Genomic DNA, 21,731 nt, shown 5'->3' on the forward strand with positions numbered 1-21,731 from the left:
GGTCAGAGCTGCTCTGTGCCAGAGAAAACTCCTGGCTTAGATCAGTTTAGAGGTTCAAGGAAGCAACAATGCTGATTGCAGCTGGGTGGGGCACAGCCCAGGGGTTTGTGCCTAAGCATCCCCCTGTGCAAGAAGCTGAGGAGAGACTGGGAGCTGAAATTTCAGAACTCACAGAGTTGGTTCAGGTTCTGGAGCAGCTCTGCATTTCACAAATGTATGAGGCTATAAGAGGCGGGAGATGGTGGGGACTGAGGGTCATTCATGAAGTTGCTTTGGGGATAAAAAGAAAGCAGATTAATTTATTCTCTCAAATTGGAAAAAAAAAAAAAACACAAAAGAAACAAACAAACAAAAAACCAAAATGAAAACCCAAAACCAACCAAACAAAAACCCCCAAAAAACTCAAAATCAGTAAACCAACAAAACATGTCTCTCTCTCCTTTTTTTTTCTTTTCTTTTTTTTTTTTTTTATAAAGATTTTTTCCTCTTCCTTGCACTCAAAAGCCCACCACACAGCTCTTGACTTCAGCTGTTTAGCTTGGCCATGCTTTCTGTCTCTGCTAAGATTCTTCCAGCAGTCAACAGAAAAGCTACTGAAAAAGCCAGCAAGCCTTGGGTCCATCCCGCTGCCCTCCTCCGAGCTGGCCCTACATACAAAAGTGGAAAGCTGTTGGGGTTGCATGGTGACAGGCAGCAGTGCAAATGTTTGGAGAAGACAGGAATTATCAGATGGGAACTGGGTGAAGGCAGAGTGGGCATGTTTGGGGCTGAGAGGGAAGAAGAGACGGAAATAGCTCAGTTCTTGTATTAACTGATAACATTGAGCGCATTAATCAGCGAGTGAAGCTCGTCCCTTACGCTCTCCAGGGAGTGACAGATCGTCTGAGGGCTGTCCAGGAGCTCGATGCTGTGGGTGTAGGGCTCGTATTTCACCGAGAAGGGCCGCTTGATGTGCGCTGCATAGCTCCTGCAAGAGAAGGGTGCAGACAGCTGGGTACAAGAGATGGATCCTGAGTCTCCCTCCTACCCACCACCAATTACCCAGGAAGATCACAACAGGTTAATGCCTCCTTTAGGCAGAGTTTCCAAGTTAGCACAAAAGCTCTGGTTTCCCACCTTTCCAGCTCCACAGGACTATAGCAGTAGTTGAAATCCTTTCTGTTCATCAAGGAAAACCATGATTGTGCCTGTGAGTTTCTGTGGGCTGAATACATGTGCTTGTACCAAACTAGAGGGTACGCTGAAGTGGTCACCTCCACATCCATTGCCAGGCATCCTCTGCTTCAATTTCTTTTTCAAAAAATGCCAAGGAGATTTAGTAGCTAATTGCATGGAAAGCCCATGGTATTATAGCATTATATTACTAAATCCTTTCTGACATTCATTTATTGACTAATCTCTACTTGGGGAGGGGGAAACTAGCTGTGTGCCATCTTAAGGATAGATTTGACAGGCAGTGCCTCAGACCTGAGCTAGAGGATGAGAATAGCATCACCAGAGACTTTGTTTGAGCAAAGCTGCACTACCATACAAAAAGCTAATTGCAGCCTAGATCTCAGTGACGAACTTGACTTCACCTGATATCTCTCAAGAGCAAGACCTTGTTGGTACTTTTCTAATGGAGAATTACGTGGTCAAGTGAAAGCAAGTCAAGGATAAGGTTTCCCCAAAGTTGCCCACATTCACTTCCAATGCTAAGATTTGCATACTTGACAAGGTAGGGTTTTTTAATTTTGGGGCTATGTAAATATGGAGCTGGGAGTTTATATTTAGGTACTCATGGCTACAATCTCATGCTGGAAAGGCCTGGGAAGATGAGGGAACAAACAGCAATAGCAACAGGCATGATCCTTGCCTCTGCAGAGGCTTCAACCTTTCGCTCCTGAATTGCTTAGCTTAGGCTACCCTCTTGTGGCTACCACAGGTCTGCTCTGGCACAGGGCTCGGGAAAGTACAACCCCTTCCCAGACGGAGGCAGATGTTCCTCTAGCTGGTACTTCGTGCTTAGTATGGAATTGCAAGGGGTTGGGGGAAAACACAACAGATAGGGCCAAGGGGCAACAAGGTCCGAGGTGCAGGCTAACGCTGGCAGGGAGCTGCCATTCTTGCAGAAAAACAGCAAAAATGTGCGAATGAAGGGGTTTCCTGCACGCTTGCGTTGTCCATCTCCTGAAAGATGTGGTTTATCTCAGTTCTACCAGGTAAGATCCAGCTCACCTCTCTTCTTAATGCCATCAGCCACAACCATGACTGCTAATGGCTAGAAACTTGCCTTCCAAAGTGAGTGTGATCACTTGACACCTTTTGAAGCATATAAATATGATATAGGTGCTTGGAAGGGCACTGGGGGAGTGTACCCTTTCTGAGAAAAGAGGCTTTTCTTGAGGGATAGCATTGATAGTCAGGTCCATGGTGGCAGCTGCCAGTAATGCAAAAGATACAGATGCTTTAATGTTTTCACCCCAGAGGGAAACATCTGTGTGGTCTCTGAGCTCTTTAAAGAGGATCGTTTACAGTCACAGTCAAGCTTGCCACAGTCAAGACCCTCTAGCCTAATCTTGGCTGTGTATGTGGTGTATATTTCCTTTTTAAATGCAAGGAAATGACTCATTAGGCAGCAGTTGGTTTTTTTTAAAGCAGCCTAGTGTGTGCTTGCTTTGGAGCAGCTGGACCCCAGGTTGTGTGAACAGTGCAAGTGAGGGTAATAAAAGCAGAAGTTAAAATATAGCAGTCCTCTTAATTTACATTAAATACCGCTCTTGAAGGAACTGCAAGGTCATGTACATCATGTTTACCTCATTCTGTCTCTTTCCTAAGCTAAGATAAAAATGGTATAGGCAAAGTTTTCCTCTGTCAATCGAATGTTAAAGGACTGAGCTTTTCTCCTGTAGGCAATTCTCAGTATGACCAAGAAAATGCTCTTTTAAAGAGATCACCATGGGTAGAGCTGGCTTTTACCATCCTGTTCACAGTCCCATGGGATGGGGAAACACATTTACATGGGTGAGATGCTGTCTGGTGTTTGCTAATCCTAGGAGGCAAAAGTTCCTTTTTTCCCCCTGGATAAATCTATTCACTCCAAGCAAATCTTTTTTGTTTGTGTATGAGCTACTAATGATGCCTGGGTTTGGTTGTTTTTCTGGGATTGTATTTTCTCCTTCCTGTTTAGGTCTTTTTCCTGGTTGAATAATAAATGGGTAAGTTGCACAGCAGCTGCTCAGAAAGACAACATCTTTCTGCATCCAAAATTCAGAGAATGCCACCATTTTGAGCAGCTCTTCACCACTTTCCTTAAACTTTCACCCACAGAGCAAATTTTGCATAATGCAGAAGCCCATGTTTCAGAAGAACACATGCTGGCAAGATGCTCCCACAAAGGACAGCCAGTACCTGACCTATACCACTTGGCCTTTCTGCAGCAAGGTAGCAGAGGGAGTCCTGGTGGGTGGTTTGGGTCTCCAATTTCTGGACCACCAGCCCTCTGTTATGTTGCTTGGCCTCCTCTGGCAACTGGAGATAGTCTGTAACTGCTGCCTGTGAGAACCAGGCAGACTAGCTAGATCTGTCCCTTCTCTTGCTCCCTCGATCTTATCCCCAAGAATACCTTCCATTCCATCCCACTGCTCCACATGCAAGACCTTGAGTCCAGCAGATTTTGTAGGGGTTCTTTGGACCCCATAGGAACTGGAGAATCACTTAACCTTTAAAGACCTGACAAGAGTTTCCGGAGTACTTCTGAGAACTTGAACGGAAAGTAGCCATACTGTCAACTGCTATCTCAATATATTATATTTTAATTTCCTTCTATTTGGGTCTCTCTCACTGCCCAGTCCTACCTCAATTTACTTTTGGCATCACTGAAGCTTTCAGACACAAAATAAACAGGCTGGTAGTTCTGGTCCTGGTAGGGCTGAACAGCAGCAGCATCTGGGTCAAAATCCCGCACCTCTGGTTCGTCTGACAAGGAGTGCTATGAACACAGCAGAAAAGTGGCAGCATGAAACTAAGGGGATTGGAGGGCACATATGGGGTAAACAAAGGTGGAGAACAGATTGGGTAAAGTCGCTGTAGAGGTGCTGAAACAGATGTTTTGCTCTATAAGTCTAGAGCAGAGAGGCAAATTATGCTGGGACTTACTATGAGCTCCCCGTAGGAAGACAGGAGCCCGGCTCCGTAGGCTTTGACTATTCCGTTCTGTCTGCAGAGCCCAAATTCCACTGTAAACCAGTAAAGCTGTGAAAGGAAAAGGGAAAACTCCTGGAGGATACAGCTTGTCATCTTCATCTCCCTGTCACGTCTGAGCCCTTACATCATGGCCGAGGTCTGTGGCTATTTAAAGGAACACTTTGTCCCCTCTCCATACCCTGCACCCTTTGCTGCCAGAGAAAAGTGCTAAACTAAGTTGCTGCTACACCAGGACAGATGGAGTCTGCATCCCTGGGCTTGTCCCCTGTGCATCCAGCTGCTGTGTGATGCTGCTGTTTGGTACCCTTGGAGCAGAATAGGTCACCTTGCTGAGGGAGAGCCAAAGGAAGTGGATGTCATTTAATCCCATCCCAAAGAGTTCCAGCAATGCTGCTGTTAGAAATACGATGCTTGGTGATACTACTGGTGCCCGAGAAAATTGGGTTAATGTGCAAGCAAGCTCTGCTGTTAAACTGATCTCTGCTCTGCACAGACATTGTGAAAAGAGCAGGGCTGGGGCAGCTCAGGTGGGGGCTCTGAGCTTGCAAATCTTGGAGCATCAGGCTGAACCTGTCCCCTTGATACCACAGAAGTGCTGCTGGAGGGGTTGGGCCGCCATCCAGCAAAGATGTAAACTTACTGTTGCTAGTTTCTCAATTTCTTCATCAGTGGCTCCCAGAGATGCCAGCCCAATGTCCTAGGAAAAGAAGGGAAGGGGCAAATATCAGATTTGGTCTGCGGGCCTTACACATTTATTTCTCTGTTTTATTGCTTTGAGATAACAGATATTGCTGTCCTGCTGTGCCATGCATCTGATGGGACTTCATTGTGCTCAGACTAAAAACGCTTTGCTGCAGAGTTAGCATTAGAGTTCTCAGTCCATCACTGGAACATCATGTTCAATAAGAACAAGAAGGGTTTAGGTGGCGACACTGGGGTTTGGGATCCCACTTTGTGCCCTGCTCTCTCAGGGGTGAGAAAGTAGATGACCACCTTACCTGAGAGAACTGGGCAAATGTCTTGTCAGCCAGCATCGGGACGTGCCCCAGCAGCTCGTGACAGCAATCCCTGCCAGTGTCAGGGCGGAAAGGAGGAAAACACAGTCAGCAGCCGACAGAGTGTGTCCGATGGGGAGAAAGAGTAATTGCTGGCCAGGTGGGAGATGCAGGAGGGGGAGGCCATGGGGGCCAGGCAATACTCACGGCTCAGGGGAGTGCATGGGCGAGGAGGCGTGGCGGATGTACTGCGTGCACTGGAAGACACGGAAGGCCAGGCTGGCGAGGAAGTCCCGTGCCGACAACAAGCCAGCCACCGGCCGGAGCTGGAAGCCAGTCCTCTCTGAAACAGCACATACCATCTCTGTGAGGAGCATGGCCCGTGGGCTGTGCTGATGTCCTGTGTTCCCAGCACTGGAAACTAAAGGGCTTCTTTTATGCCAAATCTAATTTATTTGCTCCTTCTAGGGAACAACATCTGCTCTTTAGTTGCTCAGTGGGATCATTTGGCTATGAGCTTGACCTTCAATTGAAGCCCACTGTGTTTAGCTGCAATCTCCACCACTTGGGCTCTACCTCTGTCCTCTGTGGGCAATGCACAAACCACCAGCCCTCCTCCGAAATCTCAGCTCACACTCTCCTCCTTTGGGTTCAGGCTGTCATCCGTAGCTGCCACCACCGTGCTGGAGCCCTGGCACACCCTGAACCTGGGTCCCCCAGGCTCATACCCACCTTTCAGGAAGCGGGAAACCTCCTCCAGCTGAGGGATGTTGTTCTCATTGTAGCCACAGAATTTCTCCAGTAGACTGAAAGCTTCAAGGTACTCCTTGCAGGCATGGGTAGGGTACAAGCTCTTCAGGGTGCTGTACACCTCCTTCCTTCAGGACAAGAGGTGGCATTCATTCAGTGGCTTGATGTGTCTAGTCCTCTCCTGTCATAGCGTTATGCACTACCAGGGACCCAGACCTCTAGGCTCCTTGTTCTTTTGCCTTTCTCCACCACTAAGGCTATATCTCTGCACATTGATAGAGGTATGTAAACATATAGATACATATTCAAACAAGCCTGCAAAGGCAGCAGCTGTATCTGCACAGACTTATTTCTGACTTGAAGGTCAGGAAATTGTATAAAAGGTATTAACTGGAATTAAAATATTCCCAGTAGGTAAACTTCTGAAGTTGCACTGTGAAGACAGTCAATAGAACCAGGAGATGACCTTGTTGAGAAGCTTGTGTACTCAGCTCATATGAGTTGGCCTTGTTTTCAGAGACACTCCTGCAGCAACACTCCTGGAAAAAATCATCCTCAAAGGAAGTGTTTTCCTAAGTGAGTCCAGGGAGGTACCACGCAGATACTCACCACTGGCCTTTTTTTCTGCACCTGTGATAACTGCTCTTTGTTTGGAGGCTGCTACTAAGTCAGGACTCTTAGAGAAGTGGGACTCTAAATTATCTACCTTGCTCTCTGTGGAGGCTCCTTTGGAGGCTCCTGGGGGCTGCAGTGTGAAAGGGCTGTTGATGCAGCCCCAAGAAAGGAGGAGAAAGAGCATCACTGTTTCGGACGTAGCTTGCTCTCCTGGATGTGGCCCTACCATAAAATGCCATGCAATATGTTACTGGCTTTTGGAACAAGCTATTAAGTAGGATGCTTGCGCTCCTGATACATTTTTCAAGAGGTCACGCCTTAACCGTTTGGGTTTTGATTCCCAACTTCTAATGGCAAAGCCAATAAATATCCTCGATCAAATCAGCACTCACCAGGTAGCGATCTCCTCTGCTGTGTACTCCACGTGAGGGATTGGGTCCCCACTGCAAGGCAAATACACCATTACTGAGCAGAGCACATGCCAGGCTCCTCTTCCCTTCGAGAAGGAAGCACTTTGGAGAAGCTCTGCATGATGTTCATCAATCTTCTTTAAACCAAACAAGGGGGTGACAGGAAAGACAAAGCCTTAGTACTGGGTCGTTTGTACAGGTGCAACAAGTACATAGACACGAAGAAAAGCGTTAGTCTAGTCAGATTATAAATGATCAAGGGATGAGCAAGGGTTTAGCAGGAACAACATTTACCAGAAAAAAAAAAAGAAACTTTGTATGAAAATAAATTCATTTCATGTGCCTGAAATTCAGGGAGCTGGTGGCTTCAAGAAAGAACCACCAGCTGGGAAATAAAATGAGATGAGAAGGAAAGCTAAATGCATTTGAACTGCAGAAAAATATATTGTCAGTAATATTAAGGATGGCAAGAATGGAAAATCTTAATGTTGATGTAAGTGGGCACTAAAGAAGACTGACAATTTTGCTTTTTCTCATCATAGTTAGCAATTGTATTTCCTGAGTCTTTCTATTCTCTATTTGAACAAGTGAGGTATTCATATATTACAGTGTAAAAGCATAGTTCCTTTTCCATTAACAGCCTGAAGAGACACCACACAGTGGCTCATAAATATTAACCTGCAGGTGAGATGTAAGAGAAGACATTGCAAATTGGTGCATCATCTTAGGACAGTGTTTATTCCTGTGTCATTTGTTGGCACAGTGACTTTCTGTGCACCTAGTATTCATACAGGATAAAACCTTCAGTGTCCATATTCTGGGCTTCTAATCAGCAAAGAACATGAAACCTAACAGCAGAAAACTGTACTGGCATCTCACCAATTGCAGGGGTAGCTGAAGAAAGTGATCCATATAATTTCTGTAGTCTGCTTTCAGCACAGCTCACTACAGTGAGCACAGCTCATCTGCACCTGAAGTCCTGCTCAGAGAGAATGCTACTGTGAAAGGCAGTGTCACTGAATAGGATCTAGGGAATATTTTACAAACCTAACTGAATATTAGAGCTCTGTTTGATGTTGTAGCGAACAGACTGAGTCCTATCACTGCATATATCAGAAGTATTAAGTAGGAATAGTCTTAAATCTATATAAGACAATGTTGAAAATGTTACTGGAATCTGTTTAATTTATCAGACAGAGTTTGGAGGTGAACCATTTAGTCTATAAATACCCTCATAGCAGAAAAAAATAAAATCTCTGATAGCAGTGTTTTATCTAGCAGATGAAAGGCATGTGTAAAAGCTAAAGCTATCAAAGTACAGTTTAGAAAGAAAACCCACATTTTTTCACATTGTTCATTGGAACAATGGTTCCAATAAAGCATTGGAACAAATTTTCTGAGCATGTGATAGTTTTCCAGTAGTTGAAACACTGAAGTCAAAACTAGGTGCCATTCTAACAGAGATGCTACATTTCAAAATTAAGTTTGAGATCTGATGGATGTAGCTTTTTTATGCAGGAAGTTTATTCTAATTATATCTGTATCGATGTATGAATTAATGAAAACAGATATTTTTTAATTAAGAAGAGATTGGAATGAATAGAGAGAAGAGAGACACAAAATGAGCTGGAAAGGCTGAATGGGGAGACAAAACATGAAAGAAGTGTCAAAAATGTAGTACAATGACTTCCCAACAGGTTTATTGACATGTTGTTATCCCTTCATGAATGTTAGGAAAGAGACTTACTGCTTATAGTGAAAAGCAATCTCTGCTATTGATTTCCTTCTCTGGCGATATACTGGGTCAGAGTAGCCCTGCGACGGCAAATAGGAACAGAGATAGGATTTTTAATCAGTTACTAAAATTTCTCATGCAAGAAAGATCATTGCTGGCTGGAGAAACTTCTCTCAAGGTGTCATTCTCACTGTAGTTGACTGATCAGCTGCACTAATAGGTGTTCTCCAACTCCCTGCTTCTGTGGGACAACTCAAGAGTTCAGTATGAGGGTGTGCCCATACAGACTAACTCACCGGGTGATCCAGATCCAAGTCAGGGTCAAACTTGGTGACCAAATGGTGGCACTTGTCCAATTCACAGATTTTTCTGGGAAACCAGTGAACTGTGGGGAGAGAGAAAGTGACAATCTGTCTGTGGAAGTGAAGATGGAGCACTCTCTAATAAAGAAGGGGTTGTGAGGCTGAGTAAGATACATCTGATTTCATGTGCCAAATGCACACACACAACAAACAGCACATGGCACAGCTGTGCCTTCTGGGCAGTAATTCCACAATCTAAATGGTCTTTGTTCTAGAGTCATGTCTAGTGTCATGATCTGCATCTCACGACTTCCCTGCCCGTCTCTCAGCAGAGTATTTGTGACAAAAATAAAGAAGGAGATGAAAATTGGATTTTACTGAAAGATTCTAGACTTCACATTACACTGGAGTAGGGATGGAGAGCTCATTAGGAGAGGTGTGAACAAGCAAGAAATTCAATCTCCTATTGCTATTTTTTTTTATCTGTTACCAGAAGAATGGGCTATGAACAATGGAGTCTGTTGAGAAACGGACAGGGAGGGAAGTGGCTTTCAGGATTCAGGTGTCCCAGAGGTAGTCTTTTCTGGTTTACTGAAATTTAGCATAGAGTAGCCCTTTCCCTTTAGTGGGAATAATGAAATCTCCACCCTTTTTCAACAGGGAGAGCTCAGCCTCTCCTCACAAGTGAAACAGTTTGTAAGTTCCTTACATTTGTCTTCCTTAGTGGTCCTCACATCTTCTGCTACCCTCTTGATGGAGCTAATGAAAGTGTTGAGGTCAGAGCTGTGGACCTCACAGCGCACAAAGTATTCCAGTTCAGCAGTTCCTTCACGGGGCTTTCGGCTAAGCCTGGTCTCCAGGTGGTGAATTTTAGCTTCAAATGTCTTTTGGGACATGGAAAGAAAGAACAAAACCATGAAGCAACACTTGAGACACCTCCTGCAGCTACCCAAAGATGTATCCATTCTATGGATACATAGAATCAGAAGAGTTTGAGTTGGAAGGAACCTTAAAGATCAACTAGTTGCAAACCCCCTGTCGTAGGCAGGGGCAGCTTTCACTGGGCCAGGTTACTCAGAGTTCCATCCAACTTGACCTTTAACACCCCCAGGGATTGGGCATCCACAACTTCTCCAGGCAACCTGTTCCAGTGCCTCACCATGCTTACAGTAATTTTTTTCCCTAGTATCCAACCTAAACCTACTCTCTTTAAGTTTGAAGACATTCATCCTTGTCCTGACACTACATACTCTTTTAAATAGTTCCCATCCATCTTTCTTGTAGGCCCCCTTCAGATACTGGAAGGTTGCAATTAGGTCATGTCAAAGCCTTCTCTTTTCCAGGCTTAACAATCCCAGTCTGGGATGGATTCCCTCTTGTCGTTTAGTTCGTGCCCCCTCTGTACCTCCAGTATAAATGCACTTACCCATTAATTCCACAGTTTTTCCTTCTGCACAGGCAGCCACTTGGGCTGGTCATAGGTACCAACAGAAGACTTCCACAATGGCAAAGAAGACCACATCAAGCGAGAAAGTTGATGTGGCAAAGTGCCACTTCTCATGGCCCCCTTTCCTTCCACCTCCCACCCAAGACCAAGGTGGCGTTTGGAGGGGTGTGGTGGGGGGCGAAGGGGCTGCCCGGGCGCGGCCGGCGGCGCGGCGCTGGCCGTGGTGCTGAACGGCGGGGATGGCATGACCCGCCCTCAGCAGCTTCGGTTTGGGCTCACTGTCAGAACTGATGTCCTTTGGGCTCGTTATTCCTTCATGGAATAAGAGCGAGACAAAATGGAGTCTACAGTCTTTCAAAGGGCCCTGGTAGATTTGTGGATATTTTCTTTAGCTCAGTGAAAACTGGCAGTACAAGCCCAAGTCCCTGGGCAATGACCCAACCTTTCCAAAGTCCCTGGAAGACCTTTGATAGAGGAAGGGACATGATCTCTTTTGTTAATCAGAGGCAAAAAGATGAGAAAGAACAGATGCAATGCCACAGGTAAATTAAATTTAGGACTGTGTTTTTTAATGTACCTACCAACTTCACTATTACATTGTCCCCTCAACAATCAATACCTTTGCATTAATCTGACAGCTATGATTGCATTACCTATGCTTTAGCTGCATGTAACACATAGAGAAGAGTGAAACCAGCTTCCCTGAAGCCTGGCTCATGATGAGGCAAATGTCATTATGCCTGTCTGCTTTCATGTCTTGTACCTGCATTGCCAGAGGGATCTGGGAAATGAATCTTCCTCTGTTGGGGCTTGACATGCTTGTCTTTTTATTATATTTAAAGCTCTCTCTGTGACAAGCTCAAAGAGCTTTTTTGCTCCAGGATGAAATAAACAATATTTGAACATAAGCTGCCCCAGCTTCTCTCTTGATGTTTTGAAAATACTTAAACTACAGAGTTTAAATGCAAAGTAACATAAAATCTACCAAGTACGAGAGCCCACACATCTGTTTCATACCCACTGAGCAGCCTGTTGAACGTTACACTGATAGATTTTTCGTGTTTTATCTGGTGTCTGTGTACTTCTGGGAAGGAGACCCCAGTCATGGCAGCACTAAGAGTTTTGTCAGTTAAGTTTTTCATAGAGATTCTTTCAGTCTTGAGACAAGAACCATATGTTTCCCAGAAAATAGCTTTTCTTGCAACAGTCTTCTTAGAGGCGATGCAAGACTTTTTGTAATTGCTGAAGAACTTAAACATTTTTCATAAGAGTATCAGAGATAATACTACATGGGCAATGAATAACTAGAATGCCCTACAATTTCAGGGAAATATCCCCCAAAGAATAAGTATACTTTTTGTAGGTTAACAGCTGTTAAGTAGTGGGTTTACTGTGCAGTGCATAAAGCCCTGAACAACCTGTTGTGACCAGATCTGCTCTGAGCAGGAGGTTGGACTAGAGACCTCCAGAGGCCCCTTACAAGTCACATAACAGATTATCAGGAACAAATTGTCCTCTCCCATCACCGCTGAAGGCAGTGAAATTAAATTACCATAGATAAAACACATCTCAGAACCTCAGTTTGCAAAACACTTTTGAATCATTCTGGATGAAAATGTAGTACATATATGCAAGTTTTGATTACTGTTTGAATAGATAGCAACTATTTCCAATGGAAAGACCACCAGTCTTTCCATTCATGGTACCGAGATCCTATATAATGCAACAGTATATTGCTGGCTAGGGGGAAAAAACCTCAGTTAGCAGTTTGCCTTGGTATTAAAGGCATATACAGGATGCATCTCAGGGGGGAGGAATCAAACAGAACCTTTAACATGTGAATCAAATCAATCCTTGAAGTAGAGAGAAAATTTTGAAATCAAGATACCAGTTTTACACCCAGGGTGAAGTATAGTTCCTGTAACTATTTGGCCAAGGACCAGTGTGTCAATGCCATTCAGAGACTGTTAAAGCCTTAACCCACAAGGAAGGTGAGTTTAGTCTGTAGGCAGGCAGGGTGCACAGCTTGCTTTGAATGTGGAATTAGAGCCCTTCACACGAAGTTGAAGTGCTGAACAGTGGAGAGAGTTGTCAGAGTATGCTATAAGGCACAAGGATGTGGACTGGAAGTGTGAACCTGTGTGGCTGGATCCAATAATTAAGCAAAATTAAGCCCAGAGTTTAACAGCACTGCAAGACAGAGATATGCCTCATTCTTAGTGATGGCAAGTGAGGGCACACTGGGGTATGAGCAAAGTGTAACTGTGGGGACATCAGACTGATCATTTGCAGTAGGCAGACCTAGTCTAATTCTTCTTTATTAGGCTCAAGTGATATTTCTCACAGAACAGTCATGAAACCTGAAGTGTATTCCTTGACTACCATACGACAGGTTCGGTACTCACCTCAAATACTTTAAGTACACGGGACAGCGGTGAAGTCTTGGCTCCCTTGAGCATGAAGAAGAGATTCAGCATGGCTCTCCCATCCTTCTCCTCAAATACAATGGTCTCTGTAGACTCTGCAGCATCAGTAGCTGCAGCTGCAGCTTCTCTTTCCTTCCTGGCATCTTCAATGAGGCTTTGACGTCTTCCAATGAACCGTGGAGACTGAAGGCAGAACAGAAGGGGAGATCAGAGACATCCCCAGTAGCTGGATCAGATATGACTAATACCTCTCAGCAGAGGAAGCAGGGAAAAGTTGTATTGACTTGCCTGACTTTGTAGAGGAAGATTTGGTGATGAGGACTGAGGTTTCAGAACTGAACTTTCAGAAATGTGCAGCTTTTGGAAAAAATCAGTGTAAAATATCTTTTTAGCATGACTGGAGAGTGGGTTTCTCCCCTCACCTTCCCTAGCAACAGTTTTCAATATCCTTCAAAAAACAAAAATCATAAAAAATCTTACATAGCTTTCATGTGTCTGATGAACTCAAGTGGAGAGGCATCAGACAAACCTGAAGTCATCTGTGAAAACACACTTTGTGAGGGACAGCTGAAGCCCACAGCTGTGGCCTGACCAGGAAACATGAATTGTTTGCAGGTGTATTAGCAGGGCAGCTTAACTAAACAGCTCCCAGGATCCAATGTGACATTTTCTTTTGATATTAAGTGGATGCTTGCCCACTGAAGTGTAATTGGAACCACATCCATATACTCCAGAAAATAAATTCCTCCCACTCATCTATAGATTTGTTTTGTCCAAACAAACTCCTGCAGATTTCTGTTATTTGGAATTGAATCTAAAACGCTGCAACTCTGTGCCTGAAGTCATGTTAGGTCACTCGTTTATATTTATAGTGAACTACACACTATTTCAATCACCACTATTTCTTTTGTTATACAAATAGCTCATATACCAACTTACTTGCTCTTTGTCTTTTTACAACCAGTTTTCCATTTAGAGGCAGCTCAGCTGGTTCCAATTTTCTGTGTTCAATACACAAACCAGATGACAAAGCCCCAGAACTTGCTAAAAGAAACCTGGGTAAGCACTGAAGAAGGACCAGAGTGGGACTGGCTGCAGTTTTCCCTCTGGTCACATTGAAAATGTTCTGAAAGGATAGAGATGCCAACCAAGCAGTGCTTTCCCTACCTTGTGAAAATTTAGAGAGTGTTTTCCTTTTAAAAAGACAGCCTGATTGACTACTAAGCTCATTTTCTCTCTGATTTTCAAAGCTCACTATCAGTAAGTAATGTTTCCTGTAAAAATCATCTTGGATGCTTTAGCAGTGTAAAGCCAACATTTTAAGTGCAACCTCAAAACTGCAGCACATCGAGGCACCAGCCGCTGCATTTCTATCTGGTCCTTTTTTAGTAAAGGTACCTCTCTGAAATTATGTTTGCTGATCCACCTTTTACTCCTCATGGCACAGAAAATCACCTTCTAACAAATAAGCATAGACTGCTGCTTGTCTAAATTGGTGGTATTCATGCCCAAAGAGAGCAGACATCTAACAAGTAACCTCAGCCATAACTTTCAAAACCTTGTGAGCATGTGCTCAGCTTCAAGTGTGTGTTTTGCATCACTACAGTGTTTAAAGCTAAGCCAGTATTTACTTTAAAGTGCTGCAATAAGCAGGGCAAACAGCCCTGTGCCAGGCACAGAAAATGGTCTCTGCAGCGACTCGAAGCCAGGCAGTGATGATACCTCAGGATGCTTTGTCACACTGTGCCCTGAGGCACAGGATTTTACTTATGGGGTGGAGAAGAGGAGAGGAGGGAAATTATAACCCCGTATTTAGGTTGCAAATCAGGTTGAAATCCAACTTGGAGGAGTTTAAAAGGCAAGGCTGGAAAGCTGCACCATGAGAGGGAGCCTCAACCACTCAGACACATGTGCTGAGACTGGGTGGCCCCAGGCAGGTAGGACTGGGGGACTTCAGTCCCTGTATAGGAGTCCTGTAAGTTCCTTAGCTCCATGGTGTTTTAGGTGGTAAATTAAAAAAACCAACCAACCAACACCAAAAAACCACAAACAAACAAAACCCCAAACAAATAAAACAAAAACCACTGGTAAAAGGCTGATTTCTGAATTTTGCTTGGAAGAAGAGGGCTGGAAGGGATCTGACTGCCTGCTGCCTCCTCTGCCAGGTGGAAGCTGCCTGGCTGCACGCTCCCCATCTCATCTTTCTCTCCTCTGCCCCTCACATTTATGCTCATTGGGGTATTACCTTCTTTTGCTGGAAATTAGGAATGTGGCATGTATAATAGCCAAACTGATAAATGTCTTTCTTTCTTCTGAAGGCGCCATTGTATGGTATTTCCAAATTGCCTTGCAAACTAGCTCCCTGAGTGCATATCTGGCTACAGTGAGAACTGTAATTTGATTTTACAAAGCATTTATTTGCCCAAGCAGGGCTCGAGTCTGATATGGTCATTCACCTCTTTTGAAGGGTTAGTTTGTGCCTCTTATGAAGGGTTTGTTCATTTTTCCATCTTTGAGTTTACTGAAACTCAGAGTGCCCAGCCTGCATAATTAAAGCACTGCGTTCGAAGTTACTTTGCTTTGGTTTTTGTCCCCTGGCTCATTATTTGCAGCAAGCAGGAAGGATTGTAAAGACTGTTTCCCTCTTGTCAACATGGGGACAGTAACATCCTACTCCTGCTTCCCTGGGCACTCTTTCATGCTGGTTTGGCTCCAGTGGCTGTCTCCTGCCTGCCTCTGTTTGTGTGCTCTGTAACCAAACCCAGCTCCAGCTCCAGTCCCAGGGTCTCTTGCAAAAACTATTAGCAGCAGAAAAACTTGATACATAACAAAAGATTTTTCTACGATGTGCGTTTGATGTTTGGCTGGCTCAGCTGACACATAAAATACCTGCTGCTGTGGACGAGTTCTGGGATTGCAAAGGTCTGTTCCTCCCCCCCCCCACCATTTTGCACAATTTCCCCTGGAGCACAGTGCTAGTCCCTTGGGGAAAATGGCAAGGGAACCCCTCAGACCTGCTGGAGGTGGTGTGATGATGGGCAAGAGTTGTGTGGCTGATATCCATTGTCCCACTGAAAACACGAGGGCCAGGAAAGTACACTGTCACATGCAAATGCAGAGTCATACTTCTTGCCTGGTGGAAGCCAGTAAAATAAGTGACAGGGTTGTGGAAATCTGTGCTAGGTGAGAGCAAAGGGCAAAGTTTTTCATGCATCCCACTCTCAAAATAATCCTCACATGTTAAAGTTTTAATTTTAGTTTGGGGTTTTTTTTCTGAACATTTCCATTTAAAGAAGGGACAAAAAACACAGGCTGAAGTTTTATGTACCCCCCAGGCTGGAGGAGCTGCTCACCCCAAGCAGGTTGCCACACTCCTGTCAGCCCATCTGTTAAACCTGAATTCCTCTGGCACCTCTGTTCAGTGGCCCATTTCCCATAAAACACGGAGCAGCACCCCAGAGGGCGTAATAACCGAACGCTCTTCCCTTTTCCAGATGAGCATTTCAACGAGCATCTCAAATACTGATTTTACAGGCTGCTTGAAAGATACCAGGTTTTCAAGAACCACTTATGTGTTCATTATTTTGCTGAAATGAAAATGACTGTTAGCGGGAAGCCTTCCCTGATTTCCATTTATTAGAGAAGGCAACTTTATGTCCCTGTTTCCTAGATGTTTCACTTCCTTCTCAGCAAACTCCACTCTCCAAAATACCTGTCTGTCAATGTAGTGGCTGATTTTAGCAAGGCAGAGCATTGCACAGGGTTAAGAGAAGGATGGACGTGAAAGGCAGCAAGCATAGGGGAAGGAACTGGGGAGCTCTATAACTGACCTGTTGGAGTCATGCTGCAGACATCTGCCAAACACATCTGCTACCTAACACATCTCTATTCCTGAGTTTTCTCCTGCCCAGCATCCCCAGGTGGTCCCCTCCTGGTGCTCCCATTGCCACTGGCTGCTCTGGCTCCCTCAGCATCACCTGCAGCCTGCACACAACTCAGACCCACAAGACTGTCCCATGCTGGGCGTCTTCAGGTTTGTCCTGCCTGCTGAGGCTTTGGGGTTAGGAGGTGAAATGTTCCTGTCCCTACAGTCAGCCCAATGGGTTGGCTAGACTTGGCTTTTTAAAGGCACTTGAGAGTTCATTGGGAAGTTTTTCTCTCCTTTCCCTGACAGATGCAGATTTGGTGCGTGCAGAAGCATTCCCCTGGCTAACCATAGGGCTGAGACCACATCAGGGAAGACTGGGAACAGAAATGGGGAAAGGATGTTCTGAGAGAGAAACTTGACACAGCAGCAGTGAACAAACTAGTTAAACTGCCTGTGCCTTGTGTGCAGTCTAAAACAAGAGCCCCATTTTTTTATTATGCTAGAACAGGTGAAATCTCTGCAGTATAATGTCTTGAAACTAGGAGATCATTAAGATTTTCAAATTGCCTTTCACACTGGGGATTCCTTGCTATTCTTGCCTTAAGTCTGTGGGTTATTCACCTTACTTTTGGCTGAGGCGGTGGGCGTTGTATTAGTTCAAGTTTTCACCCCCCTAAATGTTTGCATTTCACATGTACCAATATGTAGAGAGAACTGCTTGAGTAATTTTCCTTTCCCAGCCAAGAGCCAGGAGGTGCCCATGTCAGCGAACTCCCACAGAGGCAATGTTGGTCCATCTATTCCTGCCTCTCTCTGCCTATAACTATGGGAGAAGTTGTGGGGTTTGGAGGGTGAGGGAAAGAAGTGGGGTAGAGTTGTCTTACCATGATGGCCTCAGCTTGCTTGGAGTCCAGCTCTGACACCGCCCTGCGGAAGCCTTTGGCTGCAGAGGTGGAGATGTTCGGGGTTGGCATCTTTGCTCTTCCACAAGCTCTGCTGTCTGCTTTCCAGCTCCTTGCTAGCTTTTTATAGGGCAGGGCTGACGTCAAAGACTCTTTCAAATCTTCTCTTCCCCTGCCACCTCCCCATCACCACCTCCCTCCTTTCTCCCCCTCGGGCTGAGAGGAGGAGGGGATGCAAAGGAGAGAAACGTGTCTGTCCCATTAAATCTAATCGCTACAAAGATTGCAGACACCCTGCCTTCACAGACCAGACAACCCCCCACCTGTTTGCCTGCATCCAAAAGATTTCTACTCTAATTTACCCCTCTCTTGCTCTCCCTCCCATTTCTGGATAGAGCTCATTCTCATTACATGTTTCTCTTCTACACATTTTCTTCCCCAGCTTGGGAGTTGCACGAAAGGATTTTGATCTGTGAAAGGAATGAAATAAAAGGAAGAGATTTAGCCCTCTCCAGCCCTTTTTCCCCCTTGTTTGCCTTGTCATCGAGGCAGTAAAGTAATAGGAAAATAACACTGATTCCCCTAAGGCAACTCAGGACTGGATCCTATTCTCACGTATGCACCTCCCAACGCCCAGCTCCTGACAACGCTGCGCATTTCAGGGCTCCCCCATCACCTCAGATCTTGATTTGGCCATGTAACTCTGACAGCAGGACAGCAGAATTTGAGTCTTCAGAGACGAAAAAGGCTTTAGAGGAAACAACCTGGAAAAACCCTCTCAGTCCTGCCTTCCCAAGGGTTTTGCTCCTCTTGCAGTAATTCCTAACAGACCAAATGCCCACGTACAGTGGGGGCTGTGACAGTGGGTGACAGCTCAGGACCCATCCTAGGACTCTGTTTGCTGCAAGTAAAACTGGCATTTTTCTCCCAAAACTGGGATTTGCAGCAGCTGTCCCAACCAAACAAGCACTGTGGGAATGCGTGGCAGTGCTTTGTGTGAGCCACCACCATCCTGGTGACAGGCTGCTGACTGGCACAAATCCCTGTGGATTGGAAGCTGGTGGCATTTCACCAGCTGACTGCCAGAGAGCTCACCCCCAACCTTGCTGACCACAGCATTGACATCTGGTTATGGCTGGTGGCTCGTCCTTCACGTGGTAGGATAGCTGAGTTCATGCCAGCATGCCAATGATTTTTGCAGTGCCAAAAGCCCTGAAGGATCAACAACCCATTGACCTCCTTGAGGATGCAAAGCCCTTGATGTTTGCCATTTACTGCAAACACCAGGAAGCAGGCAGTGTGACCAACACTGCCAGCCCCAGCAAGGCAGCTTGGGAAGCTGGTTGGTAGTTGAAGTAAGCAGTTGGCAGCAGCTAAAGATTGATACAGTAGTGAGCCAAAATGGATTTTAAGTCATGTAGAACATCTCTTATTGCAGGTGCTGACAGCACTGCTGTTCAGTACAGTGAAAACCAGAAGAATGAGTTAAGCAACCATCAGGGCTCCCCTCTCCCCAACTTCTGCATCCTCCCACATGGTATCACCTTACACACTAAGACCAACCCTTGCTTTTGCTTTAATTTCATCCCTAATCCCCTCTGAGTCTCCTAAACTGTCTATTTGCCCTCTGCTAAACTCTGGATGCTCAAAACACAAGACAAAACCCTACTAAACTGATGGAGGGTAGTGCTGCCTGGTGTTTCAGGATCTTCTTGGAAAACATTTTAGGGGCAGGTCCCGAGACACCCCACTGTCCACTTCTACCCAGCAGCTGGTCAAGGAGCAGCATGTCAGGCTCAGTCACCTCCTAGTTGCTGGAGTGGTCTTGGACACTCTTACTGGGGTGTGTGAATTAGCACAGTCCCATGGTTGATTTATTTTTGTGCTGCTGGCTGAGGTGAACCATGGTACAGGACAGGTTGGAGTGTGGGGAGCACAGCTCTGAGGTAGCGGTAATCGGTCCCATTCTGCTGCTTTACTCGGGTGTCCTGGCTGTGCTTGCTATCACTGCACCTGTTCACAGCCCTTTAGAGACCATTTTTTCCATCAGGTGCACAGAACAGAAGATCTTCATCTTTGCTTCACGTTGCCACTAAGAGACAGCTGTCACCTAAGGAGTGAGAGCTATCTTCCACAGCCAGGCTCTCTGACCTGCTGAGGATTTGATTGCATACTGGTTAAAGGGAACAAAGGGTCTTCTGGATAACTGTAGGTCAGCAATCATTTTAAACATAACCCAGCTCCTGCTGAAGTTAATCTTTCCATGAAACATTAGAAGATTAGGATCTCATGCAGGTTGCTGCCCATGCTCTCTCATGTTTCCACATTCTGACTTTTTTTAAGCAAGGTTTTCTCAGGAATCTCATAGACAGGACTTACAAGCAGTATGATGCTCATTCCCATGCTGGAACATTTCTGTCTTACCCCAATCACAGACACAGAGTGTGAAGAGGAATGCCCATCCCAGACAGTCCCATAGAAGTGAATCACAGCAATTCATCCTGATTTTTACTCCTGAAGAGAGCTAGTCCTCTCCGGAGACTAAGAGTAAAAGTTCTTGGGGGTTTTTGTGGGTTTTAAGTTTATCTTTAGTACCCTTTCTGATACTGGGGGAATTAAAAACAAGCAGTAAGTCAGTGAATGGTCAGACACAGCTCCTTCGAACAAGCAGGTATCTATCCTAGGTTTCACCACTGTCTTGCCCTAGGGAGACTGAATCCACTCAGCTGTTAGTGCTTCCTAGTATGTTGGAAGTAGACCTCATATATGAGGTAAAAGTAAACTAAGATCATATTGGTCATCTGAAGATAATCTATGAAGACCATCAGGAAGAAGAATCAACTACAAAGGAGGCCACAAAAACAAAGCTTACCTATCTTTAATGCTGGACATCAGTGAAGAGACCTCAGTCAGGATCCTGTTATTCCATTAATGCCAGTAAATTTAACCTATCAAAAAAGGCAAAGGAGAGTGCTCTTGCAGACATTGCCTGTTTGCTTTGCTGAAGAAGTTTCCTATGCAGCCTTACAGCATGTGAGGTCATGTCTGCAGTGGTGGTTTTTGACAGTGTAGGATGAAGATGCAAAGGTATTAAGGGTGGAAAGCTGTAGTTAGGCTAACTACTCCAGAATATTTAGTTAAAACTATTCAGATACTTTGTTAGTGTGATACATTAAAATGTGAGCATTGTCAATGAAGGGCCTTGCCAAGACTAGGCCAATTTCACTGGGATTTAATTTGGGGGGTAAAAAAGGGACTTTAGGAGGAGAGTTATAAGAATTGTATTTGAATATATTTATCAAAAGCAGTTTAAATTGTGCATGAATTCTTCTGGCTTGCACTACCTTTAAAACAGCATGTAGGCTATAGAATTGCAGCACTTTTTGTTTGAGGTTTTCACTTAAATTTTAGAACAAAGACAAATTTCAAATTATTTGATTAGTTTAATCTCTTTTCCTTCATTTTGTTTTCTTATGTGAAATCAGAAGGAGAAACCATTTTGCTAGACCTATGATTTTTGCTGACTTAGTTGAAAGATTTCTTTAGACCAGCATTTGCCAGCGATGATAAACCTAAAATCCACCATCAAAACAAGTTCCACTTAACCAAATTGTAATCAATTTGCTGAAAGGGTAGCTTTAAAATGTCAGTTCATGTAAAGAACTGAGAAAATTGTAAAATAATAAATATGTGAACAGAGCAAGCCACTCAGCCTTCCTGCAGGCTATAACATATTCAGAGATCACATATGAAAGCTCTTCTGACAAACAAAGGCTTTAAAATGTGCCAGTAACATCAGACAAGTTTTCAAGATTATTACATGAATAGATGGAATTTCTTTTAATACATTTTCTGTTTTGCTTTTGTCTCATTACATATTGTTTCTTCCCTTGTGAAATCCAGTACTTTATTTAAGCTCATCAGTGCTTGTACTTAGTTATCTCATCCCAAAGCCCTTAATTTTTAATCCCTTGTCTTCATACTGGCGACAAATTAGTCATACAACTCTCTTCTTCTTTAAGACCTGCTAATCTGCCACTCCCATCCCTGTCTGGTGATGAGAGTTCTGCATTGTACAGAAACAATCCTCCGGCAT

General features: G+C 44.6%; 1 protein-coding gene across 2 annotated transcripts; it reads right to left on the reverse strand.

Moving 5' to 3' along the window:
* Window positions 1–470: 470 nt before the first annotated feature.
* On the reverse strand, window positions 471–17,742 carry TH (tyrosine hydroxylase). 2 transcript variants are annotated; one of them, XM_008922032.2, is made up of 13 exons: window positions 17,618–17,742; window positions 12,845–13,048; window positions 9,702–9,876; window positions 8,987–9,075; window positions 8,703–8,770; window positions 6,938–6,988; window positions 5,913–6,058; window positions 5,388–5,523; window positions 5,184–5,253; window positions 4,826–4,882; window positions 4,138–4,233; window positions 3,837–3,970; window positions 471–967 (listed from the first exon to the last, which is right to left on the reverse strand). In XM_008922032.2, exons 1-13 carry the CDS (start codon window positions 17,705–17,707, stop codon window positions 808–810), a joined length of 1,476 nt encoding a protein of 491 aa, XP_008920280.1. In that variant the 5' UTR covers window positions 17,708–17,742; the 3' UTR covers window positions 471–807. The 2 variants fall into 2 exon arrangements, with proteins under 2 accessions (XP_008920280.1, XP_017931464.1); XM_018075975.1 differs by lacking the exon at window positions 3,837–3,970.
* Window positions 17,743–21,731: the final 3,989 nt, after the last annotated feature.

The sequence above is a fragment of the Manacus vitellinus genome, unplaced genomic scaffold (assembly GCF_001715985.3).
Source record: "Manacus vitellinus isolate BGI_N305 unplaced genomic scaffold, ASM171598v3 scaffold_30_pilon, whole genome shotgun sequence".
NCBI classification, from domain to species: Eukaryota; Metazoa; Chordata; class Aves; order Passeriformes; family Pipridae; genus Manacus; species Manacus vitellinus.

Excerpts from the sequence above, each read along its gene's own strand:
- TH (XM_008922032.2), bottom strand. The coding sequence starts at position 17,707 with ATGCCAACCCCGAACATCTCCACCTCTGCAGCCAAAGGCTTCCGCAGG. Across the intron at positions 6,059-6,937 it reads GCAGAGGAGATCGCTACCTG|GAAGGAGGTGTACAGCACCC; the intron begins GTGAGTGCTGAT and ends CTTGTCCTGAAG. Across the intron at positions 3,971-4,137 it reads CTTCCTACGGGGAGCTCATA|CACTCCTTGTCAGACGAACC; the intron begins GTAAGTCCCAGC and ends CTGTGTTCATAG.